At 37.1% G+C, this 21,936-nt stretch overlaps 1 protein-coding gene across 4 annotated transcripts in view; it reads left to right on the top strand.

The window, feature by feature from the left end:
- ADGRB3 (adhesion G protein-coupled receptor B3) overlaps positions 1 to 21,936 on the top strand; it is a 726,064-nt gene that overhangs the window by 297,867 nt on the left and 406,261 nt on the right. For all 4 annotated transcript variants that reach the window (XM_045069381.1, XM_045069382.1, XM_004769290.3 and 1 more), the window contains 2 exons: positions 9,071 to 9,235; positions 9,688 to 9,852. In XM_045069381.1, coding sequence (XP_044925316.1) covers positions 9,071 to 9,235; positions 9,688 to 9,852 — 330 coding nt within the window. The remainder of the gene's footprint in view (positions 1 to 9,070; positions 9,236 to 9,687; positions 9,853 to 21,936) is intronic.

Here is a 21,936-nt window from a genome sequence, read left to right as displayed (position 1 = left end):
TATAGTGGAAGCTGGCCTTACACAAGAGAACACTTATTTAAATTTAGGTATCACCATTTAATACTTGTATTCCCCCTCTATAAATGGGGACAATAGCATACCCATTTCACAGGACAGTAGGAGGACCATGTGAGATGCTTTAAGGGAGATAACCTGGTAAACTGCAAACAGTGTATAAGTATCAGTATTATTATTATTATTATTATTATTATTATTATGTCAGCAGCCTAAAGTCAAAGTCCATTGGGATGACACGTATAGTTGAACAAGCTATATTCCTTACTCTTTGCATTGAGGGAAAATTAATATAAGAAACTCTGGGACAGGGCGCCTGGGTGGCTCAGAGGGTTAAGCCTCTGCCTTCGGCTCAGGTCATGATCTCAGGGTCCTGGGATCGAGTCCAGCATCGGGCTCTCTGCTCAGCGGGGAGACTGCTTCTTCCTCTCTCTCTCTCTGCCTGCCTCTCTGCCTACTTGTGATCTCTGTCTGTCAAATAAATAAATAAAATCTTTAAAAAAAAAAAAAAAAAGAAACTCTGGGACATCTTGGTAAGAGGGTGTTAGAAAGACTTATTAAGGGTTTAGACTTCTTTTGGGTGACTTCAAGGAGAGTTTTAGGAAGTGGGGCTTTGCTCTGGATTTAAATGTCTGGATGTGGTGGTGGGGATCTATGATTGGTATTTTAATGAATTATCCAGGAGGAGGGAAACTTGCTGTAATTGGTGAACAAGTGACAGTCACTCTTACTAGCTGAGAGAAGAGAATGTTTGGAACTTTGTGGGTTGTCCTGTGACCGTGTTTCATTTTATCTCACTTTATCACAGTTTCAAAGTGACCTTGTCTGTTGTTAATGTTCTCTGTGATGGTTTTAGATCCAACAGGAGATAACATATACTTGCTGTGGGTACCAAGCTAACAGCGCCGAATTTAGTTGTGTCAGACCATTTCCTTGGATGTCACCTTGATGGTGATTCCCCGTCTGGGGTGATTTAATCATTTTCCCTGCTTCTGTTTTTTTTTTTTTTTTTTTTGGTTTTGTTTTGTTTTATTAATTAATTTATTTTCAGAAAAACAGTATTATTTTTTCACCACACCTGCTTCTGTTTTTAATGTTTTTGATTTTTTTTTAAATATTCACATGGAGAAAGAAAAGTGTTAGACATAATGGACTGTTTACATTTTCTAGGTAGGCCCTTTCTTAAAATTATATAGATGCATATCCCCAAAATAAAATTGATACTGCATTTTCCAAAATTAAGTGCTTTAGGGAAATAAAATGTTAAATTCTTACTTCAAAGCCTCAAGGTTTATAGTGATTTTCTTTGTAGTATGTTACTTCAGAGTAATATAGATATATAAAATATACATTACATATATATTATATATATAAAGTATATAAAATTGGGTTTTTTTTTCTGCTAGCTGAAAGATGGAAGGAACCAATACTTCAAGTTCAGTCCTCTTTTTTTCAGCTTTGTCAGTTCTTATTCTTATATAATCTGTGTAGTAAAGTACAAATAATGTAGCATATAGGGGTAAGTAGTAATTGAGTGACAGGCTGAAGACTAAAAGAAAGGAAAGAATTATTGACAAATTAGTTTTCATTTATAAGCTGAAACAAATATAAATGAGTTTAATTTAATGATCCAGTGGCAAACACAGCAGTCTGGAATTCGGAAGACACAGATTAATGTTCAGTCCTAATCTTTAATTATCAATATTTACTTAAGCCACATATTCATCTTCTCTGTGCCTCAGTTTTCTCATTTGTAAAACGGAGCCAGCATCCATTTCCCTACTATCTCAGGGGAGTGTTACCTGATTAAAATAAGGTGAAGGAATCCTGAAAAGTAAAAAAAACAACATAAAGTGGAGGATGCTTATCAGGTTTTTATGACAGTATTACTTTAAAAAGTAAAGGATTTGGCTGAGACACTTCGGGGGGTCAGCTGATTAAGCACCTTCCTTCAGCTCAGGTCACCATGATCTCCTGATCCTGGAATAGAGTCCCCTGCTCAGCAAGGAGCCTGCTTCTCTCTCTGCCTACCATTTCCCCTGCTCATGCGCGCACGCGCGCTCTCTCTCTCTCTCTCTGACAAATAAATAAATAACATCTTAAAAAAAAAAAAAAGGAAAGGATTTGGAAGAAATAGGTAAAATAAATTCAGGATCTGATGATAGTTTTTGAGCTCTGTTTCTTACAGACAGTCTTAATCATAGACTCCAAGACTTCCAGCTCGTTTAAGAATCAAAAGCTCAAAGTTTTATTACGTGGGTGCAGAGGCCAAGTAATGAAATTGAGACCTAAAGAAATGACCGAGACAGGCAGTTTTTGTACTTTTTAGACAAAAACAATAAATCTGTGAGGAAGTAACAGAACAAAAAAAAACTTAATTTGGGGAGCTTCAATTAATAAGAAATTCTGAACAGAATTTGGGCCAGTAATGAGAGTTATTTTATAGAACCTTCCAGGCTCTAAATTTCCTATCTCTGGTGATAAGGATGTCTCTTTACCACCTAATACTGGGAGGGTACCTTTCTCCCAGGAGATCTGCTTCTTGCTTTCTGGACACAAGGGACAGGGACATAATATTCTTCTTGCCTTGGTTGTTTCTTAAGTAACTTTTATTTAAAATAATCGACATGGGGTGCCTGGGTGGCTCATATGGTTAAGCCTCTGCCTTCGACTCAGGTCATGATCCCAAGGTCCTGAGAAGGAGCCCAACATCAGACTTCCTGCCTGGCAGGAAGCCTGCTTTCCCTTCCCACTTCCCCTGCTTGTGTTCCTGCTCTCGCTGTGTCTCTCTCTGTCAAATAAATAAATAAATAAAATCATAAATAAATAAATAAATAAATAATCGACATATCAAAGTGGCACATTTGGGGTGGCCTGACCTTGGCCCATACAGATTACTTCTGCCTCGTTTGAACTGGGGACAAGTACACATATAAGGGCTCATACCAGTCTGTGGGGCTGGGCTGTGTCTCGCCGGTAGTCCTGCATTTGAGAAATGAATCCCTGTGAATCCAGAACCTCAATAGAGAGATCCTGTCAGGTTGTATTTTTCAGATATATTCATAGTCTCTTACAAAGCCTAAGAAGAAGGAACATCACCCAAGGATAGGTCCTCAGGAATACAGCTGGACCCAAATATCTCTGTTACTTAGAGCAAAAGGCTTCAGTCTCCTGTGGACCTAAAGTTTGATTCCTCAGTAAGTCTGAGAGGGTGATGTGCCCACAATCCCTCTGCAGGGAACCCTTTCAGTGAGGCCAGTAAGCAGGAAGATGCTAAACATTTGCCTGACCTTGGTTCAAAAGTCTCTGTTTGTCTCTGCATAAGAATGTTATAATTTGAAACTCAAATGTTACCTCATTAACCTGTTCTTAAATTAATTTGCAATTTGTCTTCTTAACCTTCTGGCTTATTATGTGGCGTTGTATTCACTTTGTGTCATTTCATACTTTTACCATTGTTCTGGTGATCTTTCAGTGTTTATGAATTTTTAAAAACTGTATCTTTATTAATTTTGGCTTGCTTTCTTTTATTATTTAACTTCTTTCATGCAAACTTTGTCTTAACTTCCCAACTGTTTTATTTTTATTCTTCTTAACCTTACCTTAATAACTTGCTTCTATTTTTAATTGTAATTTTTAAATGATATTTCATTTTGATTTTTCCCCTTTTATGATATATTTTAAAATGGTGAATGGGAACCAGGTTTATGCTCTCCAACATATGCCCAAAGCAAGAGGTTGGCTTTTGATTTTTCAGTTATACCATCAAGAGGTCTTTCCAGTTCCCTGAGTAACTTCCAACTCAAAAAAAAAAAAAAAAAAAAAAATCTGAGCTTTCCAAATTTGCCATCACTAAATCAGATAACTTCCTACCACAGGACAGAATTCTTCTCCCCAAGCTCCTCCCTATTGTTAGCGTCATCAATCAGCAATAATCAACCCAAAAGAGTTGCCAAAATGATAGGTTTATTATCCAAAATATTCATGGCTTTATCTTGCAGTGGTTGTTCTCCAACCTATTCTATATTGTCACCAGTTATTGGCAAAGATGTGAAAATTGACTGAAACATGATATTTTCATTAAAATGTATCAGAATTTAATTTGGCCTCTGTACATGGCAGACAGGTAAACACAATTGTAACTCTATATGTATGGCAGGAGGAAGTTCAGATAAAGTAAACCCCAGGAATCTAGCAATTTAACCTTTGCAATTTTAATTATTTTGGGTCCAGAAAATCTAGTAATGTGTCACATTGCTGAAGCGAAACTTTAACTGTCCCCAGGGTGACATTGTGGTATAAGGAAGCACACTGCACTATGGGAAGACAGGCTGATCTCTCCGCATTCTCCTGGCTTCAAGACACAGCCTTATTATTCTCTATTCTTAGTCACCTTTGCAGGATGGCTCATAAAGTAATAGGCATTAGCAGTTTCTAAATTGAAAAAATGAGACTATTTAAAAAATCCAACTGCATATGTTTATGATGGAAATGAAGAGAAGTTGAAAAAGTCTAAGAAGGTGTTAAATCTTAACCTAGCTGCATATTATAGAAGAAATTATGTACTTTAATGCAGTATTTACTAAACAGTGCTCCAAAAAAGGGGGGGAAGAAAGGAGGGATGAGTACCTTTCAAATGTATCTGGGAGGCATAGTTTCAAGTAAAGTTAATTTAATGTAGGACTCCTGCATCATGATTATAATGCCATCACAAATTCAATGTGTCCAAAATAGGCATTTTGATTTCAGGGCTATATACCCCCTAGCCTGTTTGAATCCTAGTCCAACCCAGTTCAGTAAAAGGGTCCACCATTTACCCTTCTCATAAGCCAAAAATCTACAAGTCAACCTTGATTCTCTGGTTTTTTATATCCCACTACCAACCTATCAGCTCTACTTCTAGAAAATATCACAAATTCAAACACTTCTATCTTGACTGATGATACCATAATCTAAGCCACTATCACCTCTGTCTAGAATACCATATAGTCCCCTAACGTCTTACAATACTGATTCATGCCCCCTGTACAATGCATTCTAATCACAACTGCAAACTTAAGTGTTAAAGTATAAATTCTGTCTCATCGCTTCCCTACTTTGAAATCCTCTCATGGCTCCTGATCTTACTTGGTCACACAGACGACAGGGCCCTATGGAATTGGCTTCTGCACGCTACTGAGCCCATCTCCTGTCACTCTCCCCTTTTGGTGATCCACAAGCCCCAGCCTTTTCCCTTTACTGGAATACACAAAACTTTCTTGACCTCAGGACTTGGCTCTTGTGTAGGGATTTTCACCAATCTTCACATCTCTGCCTCTGTTGGTGACTCAGGACTCTGCTCTGGTGTGTTTTTTTTTTTCTGAGAGGCATGGCTGAGCATACCCTATCACATTGCTCTCATTCATCTTGTCGCCCTTATAAAACTCCTGGCTGAAACTCTTGCTCATTCATTTATTTGTTTATCAGCTGTCCCACCACTCTCTGAGAGTATATGTTCCTTGACAATAGAGCTCAGTGGGTCTTTATCACCACAGTTTTCCCAGACTCTAGTAGAGTCACGGTGTAGCTTCTTCGTAAATCTTTACCTAGGAGTGCATTAGAAAGCTCCAAGAAGAGGTCTGGAATGTTTCCATTTTCCCAAATTATTGGTAACACTTTTCTGACCAAATGACAAGATGTTAGTCATCTTTCAATAGGAACACAGATTTAGACAGAAAGCTTTGAAGTATTTTCAGATTTGGGGGTTTGCAGTGATTCTGGGGTGTATCTCTGACAAATGCTGGAAGTCTGTGGTACACAGGGGTGGGGGTGGGTGGTAAGGAGAAGCCTTGATTTTCTCTGTTGTCTCCATGCTCAACCAAGTGGAAAGCAAATCTGAATACAAGGGCTGAAGGATTAAGATAAGCATCAGATAAAAACAAACAAAAAACCAGGCCCTTCATTTCTTGCAGTACTTAGATAAATGGTCATAAAAAATATATTAAATAGATCACATGATGAATGGTTTTTATTTTTAAACATCTCAACACTTATGCCATATAATGTGTATGTCCTTCTTGGAAATGCTTAAATGTCTAAGACAGAACTCTAAATTTCCACTTCTCAAAAATCCTCCACTTTTTCCCAATTCAGTAAAATAACACTCCCATTTCCTGAAAGGCCTTTGGGCTGATTTCCCTAAAACTAACACAATTACTGATGTTTTTTTTTTTTTTTTAATTCTAGGATATTAGACTGGAAAAAAAGAGAAATAAAACAATGCCCCACATTTGGCACTAAAAGACATACATTCATGTGTACATGTCCATTGTCTAATGCTTTAAATTAAATTGAAATATCTCTCTGTTTCTAACTTCTCAATTTTTCATTGAGAAAAATTCCCAGTCTCTTTGACTAATCACTCTGCAGGAATATTGAGTTTTTCTCTTTTTCCTCAGTTACTTTGTCAAACCGAGTTTTTCATAATGGTGCAGTTAATGTTTAAGAAAAGGAACTTCTAGTTCTGAATGTAAAATAGAACACCAGAAATGTCCACTTGATATGTCTTCAATTTCATTGCCATATCTTTTCTGTAACTAACTTTATAAGCAAAACCTTATGTACCTAATAGACATGTTTTGTTGATGTTTATGGTAATGAGGATCATAAAAGGGACCTCAAAATGTCGCTCAAATGTCTAATGTTAACTCAATCTTGAACTTTAATCAAAATACATAAAATGTATATATTGGTAGAAAGGACTGAACAACTAATGCTACAAATGTATGAATTTAAATATATGTATATATATATGTATATAGTGGTGATGCAAAGTCTTCTTTCAGGAAAAGCCTATTGAGCAAAACACTTTGCAAATATTCTCATTTTTCCTAATCTCTTTTCAGCAAGATCTTTTCTTATTCCTCACCAATAATACAGCACCCTGCCAAATTATCTTCTCTTTGATTTCCACATTTGACTTACTCATACCTGACTCTACATCTTAGCCAGAAAGACTTATCCTGTCTTCTTTGCCAGTGAGTCTGTAACTGTTACATTTATTTAAAAAATTAAAAAGAGGGACTCCTGGGTGGCTCAGTCGTTAAGTGTCTGCCTTTGGCTCAGGTCATGATCTCAGGGTCCTGGGATAGAGCCCCACATCAGGCTCCCTGCTCCGAGGGAAGCCTGCTTCTCCCTCTCCCTCTCCCCCTGCTTGCATTCCCTCTCTTGCTGTGTCTCTCTGTGTCAAATAAATCAATAAAAATTTTTTTAAATTAAAAAGAAAAATTTTTAAAAACTACAAGTTTACCTCAAACCAGAATTCTCAAGGATATCACATATTCCTTTATTCTAGTCACTTAACATTGAATCAGGTTGAAATCTCCTAATTCATCTTTGTTTATGTGCTGCTTTCTGAATGTTTTCAAAAATTGAATACCTGTACATTCTTTTGCCAATAGAGGGTAAGGTGCATGTATGAATCTTATTTTTTACACTCTTCTAATAATGTCTAGAATAGTAAGGTTTTATAATGCAAGCTCAATAAGTATTTTCTTTGAGAGACAAAGTTCTGAAATGAAAAATGCACTCATCTCCAAAGCCAAGCTAGAGAAGAAATGGACAACTTATAAAATTCCATCGATTCGCTAGCCTTTTCTTGTTTGTCTGGTGAATGGAATACATGGCCAGTAAGAGTCTATCACGTACTTTTATAAAGTAAAATGCTATAATTATATCAATGGGATGATTAAGTTGGCATTTTGTGATTTTTAATTTCACAAAAGGTTTATTAAGTACAGCTAGATACTATTAAACAATCTTCCTTGTTAATAGCTACCTGCAAGGCCTGAAATTAGGTTGACAGCACTTACATATGTTCTGCCAAGCTTTTTCGTTTGTTTGGATGGGTGGATAGGTTTTCACAGCAGTATTATCTTATGTTGGAACTTTGGATTTATAGTGAATTGTCTTTCACTGTAAGGAAACTAAGAACCATGGAATAATATAGGAAAAAGCAGACAGTCATATATGAGTGCATTTATAACACTTACATTCTAGTTTATGCTTTCTAAATTGAGTAAATATTTTTGCCCAATTCCTTTGTGTACTTGCATTTTGTGGTCTGTGGAATTATGCCTTTGTGAATGCTGCCTCCTTTGTAAATTGTCCAAATCTCACCATATTAAGCTAGCATAGTCACTCTAAGTCATTGTGATACATCCTCTGAAAGCTTTCCTGTGCCATGTTGTTACTCCTTTTAACCTTTTATTTACTTATTTGTGTGCATAATGTAATTCTTCTCCTAAATGACAAGATTTTTGAGGGTGGAATTCATACTCTTTAAAATTCTGTATTTCTCGTAACATCTATACATTATTCCTCAATATTCTGCAAGGCTTATCTGAAACTTCACTTGGTCAAGGAAGACTCCCCAGGCCATCTAATCTCTTACTGTCTTGAAATTATCCTTTGAAGTAATGTTACATAATTTATTTAACATTTAATTAATTGCTTAATTCATCAGAGAGGTTCCTTCTTTAAACCACGAGCTTTATAAGTTCTTGATCAGTATTTACTGTGTTCACTGCTGTGTACTCCTCTCCTAGTCCAAGGTCTTGCATTGTTGAGTAATCAGTAAATATTTTGAAGCAATAAGTGGCTCAAAAGACTGGTGGGCACCTGGGTAGCTCAGTTGGTTAAGCAATGGCCTTTGGCTAGGGTCATGATCCTGGAGTCCCGGGATCATGTCCCACATCAGGCTCCCTACTCAGCCGGGAGTCTGCTACTTCTGTTTACTTCTCTCCTCTCATCTCTCTCTCTCTCTCTCATATAAATAAATAAAATCTTAAAAGAGAGAGAGAGAGATACTGGATACATAAAAGGAAGTAGAAGTGAGAAAATAAGTTAATAGTAGTTTGGGGGGATAGTAAAAAATTAATGCCTATGACTTTCCATTGTATTCACTTAGTGTCTCTTGGTTGGGACTCACCTCTGGGGTTAATTTTACTTTGTAGTTTCTGTACAGTCTTCTCTATTGGAACATCTCCTTACACTGTTTCTCTTTCTGCTTTGGCAGTTGATGGACAGTGGCAAGAGTGGAGTTCATGGAGTCAGTGCTCAGTGACATGCTCGAATGGGACCCAGCAGAGAAGCCGGCAGTGTACTGCAGCAGCTCACGGGGGCTCTGAATGCCGAGGGCCGTGGGCGGAAAGCCGAGAGTGCTATAACCCCGAGTGTACAGGTGAGGCCCGATTACTACATTTAAAGAATGCCTGCCCTTTATAAAATGTGATAGAACCATGCCAGACAGTCATGGAATACTTAGATAATTATGTATTTCTGGTAAATGAAGCCAGTGGTACCAGAGTTCATTCTATTCTATGTTACACTAATAAAGCAACAAAATTCTGGAGATGCTTAGATTAAAAATAGATGGAGTTGATAAGGTTGAGCACTGAACTGGTACTTTTTACAAGTAAGTTTCAGTGTCTCTTTGAAGATTCTGACAAACTTATATAAATATGAGTTAATCATAGTGCTCTGTATTTGACTAGCAAGTTGAATGTTTGAGTAGGGTTTATTCATAGTGGTAGATTAATAAACGTTGAACAAACAGTAACGGTCCTCAGATTTTAAAATTCTCCAAACAGTTGCAGTAGGCTACTGCCATTCACCACGACACATTTCTTTCAGCCAATGGTCAGTGGAATCAGTGGGGTCATTGGAGCGGATGTTCCAAGTCCTGTGATGGAGGCTGGGAAAGGCGAATGAGGACTTGTCAGGGTGCAGCAGTCACAGGGCAGCAGTGTGAAGGCGCCGGAGAAGAAGTGAGAAGATGCAGTGAGCAACGATGTCCTGGTAAGAACGAACTGACATGATCTCCAGGGAAGCGTTTTGTTACTGGAAAAAACAACAAAAAAAAAAGGTTTAAAATTCCCATCATTAAGGGCAGTGGACCACTAACGATGAGTAGCAATTTACTTTCTCCATAATATTTGGGGTTTCCTCTGTGTATGTGTCCTAGACTATTTCTTCCATGGGTTTTTAAGTTATTTGCTGCAAAATCCCATTGAAAAATGTAATAATACAAAAGAAGCCACACTGAACAGTAACATGGCTAGATAGGATTGAAATTGGTTTGGGGTACTATTTTTTTCCCTACGTTCATGAAATATTTGTTTACTGAGAACACAAAACCAGTCGCCTTCTATAATTTATAGTAGAAATAGAAAGACCTAAGTGTTAGCTAAGTGAGAAAATAAAGAGATGATGTTGGAATTCAGAACCTTTTAAATTCTGCTGTTAATTTGTCTCCATGTAGGACTTAGGACATGCCCATTTCCTTTCCTTGCCCTTGTGCCATTTTCTCCTATGAGGAACACATTTTGAAATGAAAACATGAGGTCTCAATTAGTAGAGAAAGAATGGAAATGCTGTTACAATAAAGGATCTTACATATAAACACAGAAAAAAAAGAAAAGTCAAAAATTGCCCAGATTATTGATCATATATTTTTAAGAAATCATTTATGACAAAGATTCCTTCCAAATTATGCATACATTTCGTAAAATAGTATTGACACACTGAAGATTCAATAAATAAATTAAAATTAGGATTTTAGAATGATATCATAGGCAAAGTTGCTATAAACATGCTAGAAAAATGATAAGATGAAATTTCTAAGTGTCACAGCTGTGTATAAAGGAATGCAGAACTTACAGAATTCGAAGACCCTATTACAGTCCTTTTGCTGCTACTAATGCTTTGTGGGCAAGCTAGCTTATCTCTCTGTTTCCGGTTCCGGAAGGTATGGAGAGAAGAGCTGTTGAGTTTCCTTTTCGGTTCAAAAAGCAATAGATTTCTGCTCTACCAAACATGACTACATCAATTTAGAAAACAACAACAACAAAACAACACTAACAATGGGGCGCCTGGGTGGCTTGGTGGGTTAAAGCCGCTGTTTTGGCTCGGGTCATGATCTCAGGGTCCTGGGATCAAGCCCCGCATCGGGCTCTCTGCTCAGCGGGGAGCTTGCTTCCTCCTCTCTCTCTGCCTACTTGTGATCTTTGTCTGTCAAATAAATAAAAATAAAAAATCTTTAAAAACAAACAAACAAACAAAAAAAAAAAAAAAAAAAAATAAAGGCATTCTGAGAGAGAACCCTGAGTCAAAACTTTGTATTTCTCCATAGTCTGAATTCTAGACTTCTTACAGTCCAACACTAATGTCAGTAGAAACTGGACTAAGAGTAACAATATGTCAGTAGGATTTTTTTTAGAGCTTAGAAAAGATCTAGAATTAGCTTTGTCAATTCTTAAGGCCACATCATTCAGAATGATATGTGTGAAGGAACCAGCAAGTAGGATTTTGTTGAGGAGACCTACACAACATAAGTACTGTGAAATTCCTCATGAGGTGCATAAGCCTTAAGAATCATTTAAATAAGAACACGTATATAACCAGAAAGAAATTTTATTAGGGCAGTAGTCATAACTAAATAAGACCCTTTTAATATTTGAAGCTACGTAAACTAGTGTGAACATACCAAGGTTCGTAACTGGTCTTTTAAAAATGTCTTTCATCTGCATATATAGAGTTAAAATGGTGTTGCTGCAATCAAATTTACAAAGATTGCCACCTGCTGTTTAGAAAACATTTTACATTTTTATTTATTAAAAGGATGTTACACCTTATACCCTAGTTTTGTTTGCTGGCTTTCATGATTTAAGGCAGTGTGAAAAATCATCATATAAACCCATATATTTTTATATATATGATATTATATATTGATGATATATTTTGTGGTATATATATATATATATATATAAAATATTTGGTATTAACCTTAACATTTTCATTTTACCGTTTTCAGTAATATGATTTGAAATCCCCTGAAATCACCAAGTATATAAATAACATTTTCTAATTAAAATGAATTACTGAATCAGCTAAATAATTCTTAAATGAGTGCTTATACAGGGGTAAAATGAGTTACTATATTACCAAGGTAATGTCCTAAACTGAATCAGCATTTTCCATTAAAAATTATACGTGACTATTAATTTCAAATGTGCCTCTGCCTCTGTATAGAGTGTTTTTACCAAGATAAAGAAAGATTTCCTTTCTATTTATTCTTTATCTTTTCTGTGTGCAGTCATCTCATTCCCACATTATTTTGTCAAGAGGGTGGAATTTATAAATAACTCAGTTTTCCATAGTGGATTTGATTTATATATTGGCATTTCAACCTCTTACACAATTGCTTCTCTGTGGTCAATATATATTATTTTTGTGTCCAGCATACTGGACTCTGAGAGTAATGACATGTCAATAAGGTTTACAGCTTAAAAAAGATCTAAAATTAATTTTGTTAATTCATTAGGCCATGTGAATTCAAAATGATAAGAAGCAATCCTAATTTCCATCTTTACATTGCTCCAAATTTACATTTTGACAATGTAAGTTGAGAAAACTTTGAAATTTTCTCAACAGTTACTAAGGCATTTTTCTATTTTTGTCACTGACAAAACCTCAAAAAATGTTTCTTTTAAGACAATGTATTTTTTTCCTAATATTATTTTTCAAACTGTTTATCCTTAATTTTTCTTCAGATTGTTGGAAACTACTAGTATTTATTTCTATGCTTCACTTAATTTGGATGCAAAACAAATTAATCAAGTTTGCCAAGAGACCCTGTGTTGTCAGGAAGGAGAAGTATAATATACACACATCTTTGTCTGGATAATTAATGAAAATAATGATTAATCATCTGGATTTAATCAAAAGCTGTTACGATGTCTACTGAAAGTGGAAAATGAAAAATATTTTCCCAAAGAGAATAAGATTTTTTTTATTGGAAAATAGAGTAAATATATGAAGAAGAGCATCATTACCAAAAGTATGATGTTATTTTTGTCTTCATAAGAAAAGAGAATTAGAGGGATGAAAAAACTATAGATATATATTTTAAATACTGTTAGTTGAGGAATAGAGTAGCTATGGGGAGGCAATTAAGTTGCCTAACTTCTAAATTGGTCAAATTCACCAAATAATGATTTCATTGATCTCCATCTCATCATACATCCCCAGACTTTTAGGGTTAAAATAGTAGGAAGGTAATAGTTTCTCTGATTTTGTGTTGCTACAATGTGAAAACATACTATTTTTAGGCTCTGTGTCATTCCCCCCCCCCCCAATATTTCCCTGGTTAATATCCTTCAGAAGACAGATGTTGCTGATAAATTAAGCCTGTGTAAACTTGTAGGCTTCCTGGGAACCTCCTTCCTCTGTTCCCAGGGGAGGAGCTGGATATTCCTGGAGCTCCAGTTCTTGGATCTATTATTCTTTGGTCATTAAGAGTAATGCTAGTTGGGTCATACCATTCACAGGTAGAAGTTAAACTTAATTTATACATAAAATGTCCTTTTGGAGTTACACTTGCTTTATCTGCAAATGGTGAGTAAGGCCTACAGGAAGAATGTGCTGAGAAAAACTTGGGAAATAAGAGCCATATCATGAATGTACCCAGTAATAGCAACTTACACCAGAAACGTAGCAATGATTGTGATATTTAAATCATAAGTATTCATTCGTACCAAAGGCAGTCAGCAGTAATGTTTGTAATCCCAAACTTGTCTTGAACATTGTACTGCATTCATATTTGAATTTGTGCTCTGTAATAAGGTGACTATAAACTCCTCTCCTACCCCCGCTGCCACCTATTTAAGAGAAAATGCCATTCTGGGATTGATATTTCTTATCTCTATAAGATTGTTGTCCAATGGGATATGCTTTCTTTGGAGACCAAGGAAGATTTTATTTGGTTTCTGAGTGATTTTGTTTTATTTAGCTTTGGTAGGAAGAATCACAAAGCTTGCTTATTTTGAGATCTTGTACTCATTGTCCAGACACGTGCTTTCAAATTTTAGCAGACCTAAAAATCACCCAGAGAGCTTGTTAAAACAGTTTGGTTAAAACCAAACCCCCATAGGTTCTGATTCAGTAGGTCCCGTATGGGCCTTCAAATTTGCATTTCTAACAAACACTTAGGTGTTGTTGATGATACTGCAGATCACCCTTTGGGTTGTTGCACTGGTCTATAGTAAAAATAAGTAAGTTAGTAAATAAATAAATAGGCAAATGAATAAAAGCTAGGTGATAAAATTAACAGAAGAGTGGAAACCTGACTTCTGCCTCACCTACAGTGGTCAAAATTGAGATATCTCCTGAACAAGATTGCAGAATTTTATTTTGTTTATACCACTTCATAAATACTGAAGGATTGTTCCTGTGATCAATTAATACAGACAAACCATGTCAAGTCTCCCTAGCCAACTCATTGTTCAGCCAAAATAAGATCTCTTTATACTTGCCACTTAAAAAAAAATACGACTGTTAACTAGTCGTTGTGGACAAAATGAGATGATTGACTCATTTTCGGATTTTCAGTTCTTCAATTCTGTTGTTCCTGTTCCATGGAGAGCAGAGGAAGCAACTTGAGTATCACTGGACCACGTTTGCTATAAAGTAATGTGCTGCCAGGACAGAGCCCTTATGTGGTCCTGCCATCCCATCCCCAGCCACTCTCTCCCTCCTCAGGAGGACATTTTCACTGCCTCTTAATCTCCAAGGTTGTTTGCTACTTTCTACTTACCCAGGTATATAGTATTCGGAGTTGGGGGGGACAAGTGTCAGAGAGCAGGATGAGGTCCTAGCTCACACAGACTTATTCTTCCCTCAGTTCCCATTTGGAGGAGTGGTGAATTAATCACCATCGCTACATCTGTCTTTGATAGAGACAAGTTTAACAAGTTAATTAGTCAGTCTTCTAAATTGTATGGACCACTGTATTTTTAAGCCAAACATAATCCTTATTAGAAACCCAAATATGGGGGCGCCTGGGGGGCTCAGTGGGCTAAAGCCTCTGCCTCCGGCTCGGGTCATGATCCCAGGGTCCTGGGATCGAGCCCCACATCGGGCTCTCTGCTCAGTGGGGAGCCTGCTTCTTCCTCCCTCTCTGCCTGCTTCTTTGCCTATTTGTGATCTCTCTCTCTGTCAAATAAATAAATAAAATCTTAAAAAAAAAAAAAAAGAAACCCAAATATGTGAGTGTAAAATTTACATTTCTAAAGAGAAAAAAAAGTACACTACTCTGTACTGAAATACTCATATACAAATCACATACATTTTTCATTCCAAACCACAAGGGTAATCACTAATAGTGGTTTTAAAAAGCCCCGACTCTGTTAGGATTTTTATTTTTCTATCAGATGTCCTATGCTTATCCTGTAATTATATTCTTACTTGTTCAGTTTCTAAAGGTTTAGGCAAATGTTTTCACTAGAGATTTTGGGACATTGCAAACATTGTTGCACCCAAGCGTTCACGCCCGTCACTCACCTAAAACCAACCTCCGAGTTCTTTGTTGACAGCAGGTGGCACTAGGTATTTGTTCTTGCCAGGTCACCTCAGATACATTCTAAAAAGTAGGGAAATAAATCAGAACTTGAAGATACCCCATAGGCAAGAGAGATCACCTATTGCTTAATAAATATCTAAGAAAGCATCTGATCCTCCTGAAAAACATGGGTTTTATTACCTACTCCAGTCCACAGTTCTGCAACAAATCAGCTAAATTTTATAGGCAGAATTAAGGAAGACCTACTGGGGTCTAAAATAATCAATGTGTATACGAGAAAGTATCACATGTTCATTATTCAAACCTGTTACTATGGAGTTAATAATTGTCGTAATTTGTCTTATCGGGTTGCTCGTCAGATAAGACTTTGGGAAAACTTTCACAGCTTCTGTCATGGCAGAAACCTAAAAAAGCAATTTATTGTAATCTTCTATTACCCTACCTGGTCCAATTTAGAAATATTTGGCAACATGCTGATCATTCTCAAATTGAAAGAGAAAAATTAAGCAGCACTTTTTACTATTTTTTTATTTCTTCATTTCATCTGACATTGTTTTAAAATAAAAATAAATGTGTGTTCGGAACCACTTAATACAATTAAAATTAAGGCAATTAGTAAAACTGCTTTTTAGGTTTAAAGTTTACCAAGACACTATTATTATTTTTACTATATATATTATATATAATATATATAATTATTATTAGTCCTTGACATTTCTCATCCTCACTTATTTCCCACTCCTTGCATGTTCTGACTTACAAATGACCCTAAGATCCTGCCCCTGGTGTTCTTGGTTGTTCTCTCTCTCTCTCTCTTTCTCCCCCCCCCTTATTCTTGACTTCAAATCCATTGCTGGGTAATAATTCTACCTACATTATTCATCACTGTTCTGTCCCGTCCCCTCATTTCCCCACCCTGGGGAAGTCCTGGCAAAGTCCTCTCTCTCTCTCCCTCTCTTCAGCTATCACTTGTGAGAAGCACCCACAAATCTGCATCATTAGGTCTCCTCTCCTGCAAACACCTGACAGAGCTTTCCAGCTGGGTTAGCCAGTCATCCTCAGTGTCACCAGAAGAGTTTTTCTGTCTGACCGCCAAATCCGTCTTGTCATCTGAAGTAATTTCTACTTCTTACCTTTCTTAGTGACAGATTCCACCGCCATCAAGTCTTCCTTCAGTGACCCTGCTTTTTTCTTCCCCTGAACACCACCTGCTAGCGGGGAGGGTCAGTGAGACATTAAGAGCCTGGGATGTGGAGTCAAAGTTTGGCTTTGGGTCTCAGTGTCCTCATATACAAACTGGGGATAATAAGATGTGCTCAGGGGATCATTTCATGTATAAAATTATAAAATGCTATAGGTAATTGAAATTACTAAATAATTCTAGTCCAGGTCATCTTTGTCCATTAACCATTTTATTGCAGCATCCACCTTTTCTAATCTCTTCCACACAAGTTTATCTGATTCTTCTCTGCTTTTGGACCTTAGTCATGGACTCACTTGCTTAAAAAGAAAAATAAAATGCTATGACTCCTCATTACTTGCCCAATTCAGTGCATATTGGAATCCTTGGGATTCTAGTATCCCCGTCTATCAGTTGATTATCTTTCAAGGGTCATCACCCTCTACTCATTTATAAAACATGTACAGAACATAACGGATCCCATCCCTGATTCCTGGATATGGAAGCACACATTCTGTCCCTACTCTGCTGCTTGCACTTATTCACCTGGGCTCCCATCCAGTCCCGGTCCTGTCTCCACCTTCACCCGCTAACATGGGAGCATCTTGGGAGCTTAACCCATTAAAAGCTGTCTCCTCCTTTAATCATTCTTATTTCTCCCACAATTGCATGAGTGCTTTCTTCTTTGAACCTCTATAGACTTGCTTTGTGCTTCCCTTATTAGGTATTGTTATTACATTTTACTGTTACCTATTATTATATCTCTTAGCTAGAATTCCAGCTCATTACAGATGAGTTATCTACTTTCAGACTCCTAAATCCCTTTCTCTGCATTGAGCCTAGTTGAATGTAGACCACTAGACACATGCTCTTTTGAAAATTTTTATTCTATATCATAAACATTGTAATGGGACCATTTGTATGAGGTACAATATACAATACAAAATACAACAATTTGTGTAAAAGATTGTGAATGAAAACTTCAAAATGACTATGATAGTAATTCCTTACCTTTTATAATCATTTTATTCTCTCAAAATGCTGTTAGTTTACCTAGGTAGAATTTGAATAGACATTTTTAACACACATACTATTTTTGTTTTGTAGTTACAATTTGTGGCAGGAGCTTTCCTTCTTTAGAAATAAATCATTGCAATGTTGGAGGTAAGAAAAATAAGTATTTTCATATCGAGTTCCTCGATTTCCCCAAATCTCAGCCCTGCACATACCTTTAGACCAGAGCTCCTCAAGGCTGTCTCCTAGCCACCTGTCAGGCTAGGACTGGTCCCAGGTATAAACAAATAGAGATTCTGAAGGCCTCAGGGCAGCTGGCAAGACAGGAGGATGTGGCCGGCAGCCTCCAGCCTCCAGTAGTCTTGCCCGTTACCCTAGTGTGCCTCCACATGTTATCATTTTCTACATGTGCCATGACCTGGAAAAGCTGATGAAGCACGGTTATCCTCGACAGTTCCTAAGATAATATAGAAAGGCAAATAAATGCAATGCTCTAGCAGCGTACCCAATATAAAACTTGTCTTACTTGAGGTTAGTAAATAGCCACTTAGAACTATTCCTCACAATTAAAGTTAGCTATAATAATAATTATTATTATTAATCTTTTTAACAGGTTGGAATTAGAGTGACCTTGTCTGCTAAATTGAAGTACAGGATTAAAACTAAGTTTTCAGATTTTTTTCTAGGGTATATATGTATAAACACCATCCAGTCCTCAAACAGGCAATGCAACACACATTGTCTGCTAATGAATTTAAAGTTTGTGGTTTGCTACCTCCAAGACTTAAAGATAAACTTTTGCAAGATATATAAATACCTTGTTTACCACAACAACAAATGCTTGGTGATACTGTAAGATTCTCAGAGAATGGATCGAGAGTCTTGTTTGATTGACACAGGTCTACGGACCACCTCCTCGAGCAGTGATTTTTCTAATTCCTTGGTTTCCTCGTGTTTAAAAAGAGAATAACAATTGTATCTACTTCATTCTTATTATGAGAATAAGATGAATTTAAAAATGTAATGCACTAGGAAGAGTGCCTAAGTCACAGTGATACATGATGCGTACATATTGCTGTTACAATTTTACATTGTTTCAACTTGACACTGATAAAAACCATTTCTATGTGAGGAATGCTATTACAAAACGTGTTCCATAAGCGCCCCTCTTTTCCCCTCAGACCTTAGCAGCACCGTGAATTCTTCCCATGGGTGTGTTCCCCTGCTGAAATTAGAGCTGTAAGCTATGTGAGCACAGAGACCAGATCTATCTCATTCACCTCCGCATCCCCCAGCACAAGGAATTCTCCCAACATAAGAATTAATAAATTGCCAACAAGTGAAATTTGAAATTGGGGTCATGCGTAGTGTATGGGTTTTTCCTCCCCCCTCTCCTCTACTTCCTTCCTTCCTTCTTTTTTTGTTTTTTTTTTTTCCTGCATGCCAACTCTACAGTGTAGAATCAATTTCTCTTTAATGCTGAAATTCTAGCATAAGGGTGAAAACTAATTTTCCACATCAAATTGAGTTAAGTCTGTATAATTTTTGCTATTTTTAAGAGACAGAAAATTAGTTTGAATAGACAGATTAACAGCTAATCACTAGGTAATTGTTACCTTGTTTTAAGATAGCATGCTAACTACGTACTTGTGACTTCAAGTACAGTTGTATCTTACAAATGGGTTTTTATATCTTTGCACTAGCGATAGCAAACAGTGGGATCTTTCAGCTGATGAACAGAGTTGCTGTTGGCACAAAAAACAAGAGTCCTTCATATTGCCCTACAATAATATGTTTTTATTTTGAGCATACAGAGTGATGTGAGCTAATTGTGTATTTTCTAATTTATAAAATATACATTGAACCGGGAAAAAAACCAAAAAACAAAAACTTAACCCAAGTCTCTCTCTTTAACTTATCTTTTTGTCTTGAGCTTTAGTTCCATACACCAACTACCTTTTTGATAATACCAAGAGGGGCTCAGATACTTCAAATTCAAAAACTATTTTCAGCATCTATCCTCCTAACCAATATCTTCCTCAACTGCTCTAACTGAAGCTGTGGCACAGCAGTCACTCTTCCTGGGCACCTGACCTTCATCTTTTATTTCTCTTTCTTCCTCACTTCCTGCATCCATCCATGGAGCTGAGCCCATTCTCTGTCCTAGATAGATTTTTGAACCACTTGCTTCCCTCCCCCTTGGCACTTCCCGTCATGTCATGCCCTTTCCCTAATTACCCCATTAAGATTGTCACAGTCCCCGCCTTCAGTCTCACTTTCCTTCAATCCATTCCCCAAACTGTATGTATAGCATCCAACACATTATAATAAACTTCCCCTGCCCTTAAATTCAAACTCCTAGTTTCTTACCATCGTCACCCCTGCCCCTTCAGTAATACCCACCTCTACTCATCCCCAACTTTGTACCATTTGTAGCCATTCTGACTGATTCCCAATTTCTCGGATATACCAGGTTCTCTTTGCTGCCTGTGGTTCCCAAGGCACACTTTCCCCTTCCTCACTGGCCAACTCCTAATTATCCTTGGACATCCCTTCTGGAAATCTGCCGCTGCTATACTCTCCCCCAAAGTACTCCTAGAGCAACCAGGACTTCTCAGATCATAGTGGGCATCCCAGTGTATTACAATTTCTCCTCTTATCGTCTCCCTCACCATCTTGGTAGCTAAGAGACCCTGATTATTTTTGTTCATTTTCTTTATGTGCTATATTTTACAAGGTATAGGGACATTATGAGTGCTCAATAAATATCTGGAGAATGAATGAATTCCGTAAGATGCACTGAGAAGAGAAGAAAGTTTCCTACTACTGGGGACTTCATAAACCTGATGTGGAAGAAAATAAATTCTGATTTAATATCTAGGCTGTTTTTCTTTTGGTATGAGCATAAATACACCTGTTTTCTGAACTAAACTCTTCAAAGATATAATCTTCAATGAGTGCCAAATGACCTTTGTTGAATTATTTAAAGCAGATGGGATTTGACATTACTACTAAAACACTGAAAATCCTACAGATTTGCAAATCTGAGTATATGATTCCCTTATCATCTTCCTTTCTTATTACTTGTGTACTGTGTTTCCATCTATAAGAAGCACAATGAATCCAAAGCGCTATGAATTGATGGTGGAGGAATACAAATTTCTTGACCTCTTTAAGTTTGAAAAATTACTGTGATATTGTTTGTTTGTTTTGTTTTTGGTCTGGTTGAGGTAGGCCATACTGATTTTCATTAGGGAAATAGAAATTAATAATTGATCGCTGTGGTTGGATATATACAGATCACACTGGATAATTCTGGACAGGGTTCCATGGACTCTTACCAAGTCGAACACAGCCCTACAAAACTCAACCTTTGTCAATACCTTGTACCTTGGAAACCCATTTTTGTTAATTTTTAAGTAAACTATAGTAATTTAACCTATAATAGGTTAACCTCCCTCTCTTACTTTTCCTAACTGAATATTGTTAACTTACTGCTCACTTAAACACATACATGCACACACTTAAACACTGTCCTCAGTACTTTGCAGAATCATCCTCATTTTCTGTCATCTTCAGTACTGAGGTAATGGAAAAATAGATCTTTTTAAAATATATATATATTTTTTATTTATTTGAGAGCGAGAGCGCGAGCACAAGCAGAGGGTAGGAGCAGAGGAGGAGGGAGGTGCCGGCTCCACGCTGAACAGGGAGCCCTATGCAGAGCTGGATCCCAGTACCTCAAGGTCATGATCTCAGTGGAAGGGGGATGCTTAACTGATTAAGCCACCCAGGTGCCCCCAAAATAGAACTTTTAAAAGTATTTGGTAATTTTTGGCTTAAAAGATATGAGTATATCCATAGGCATCCACCTATCATTTGCTAGACTCCTAAGTACAAAGTGCTCTAGGAGTGAAACAAAACAGAAGAATTATTGTCTTCATGATGCTCACATCCTAGTAGGAGAAGGCAATCAATAAACTAACAATAAAGTTAATAATAATAATAGTACTGCAAAATAAGAAGGCTAGGAAAAAAGACACAGAAGTTACAAGTACAGCAATCGTTTTGGAGAAGACTAAAACAGAGGAAGGTGTAGGAGTGTTTGAGAGAAGTCAGGAAATCCCTGAAAAGGCAAGATTTCAGCAAAGATGAAAGGCGGTGAAGCCAAAAACCATGCAGACATTTGGGCAAGAGAGGGAGGGCTATCCTAAAAAGAAAGAGCAAGTGCATGGGCTGGGCTCTGAGGTGGAAGCCCCCCTGGAAGATTGGAGAACCACCAAAGGGGTCAGTGTGGGAGTGGGGGACGGCAGAATGTGGAAAGAGTGGA

This window comes from Mustela putorius, unplaced genomic scaffold (assembly GCF_011764305.1).
Source record: "Mustela putorius furo isolate JIRA1106 unplaced genomic scaffold, ASM1176430v1.1 tig00003927_pilon_pilon_pilon, whole genome shotgun sequence".
In the NCBI taxonomy this organism is placed as follows: Eukaryota; Metazoa; Chordata; class Mammalia; order Carnivora; family Mustelidae; genus Mustela; species Mustela putorius.
The sequence above is the reverse complement of the archived record's forward strand: the minus strand, read 5'-3'. Positions and strand labels throughout refer to the sequence as shown.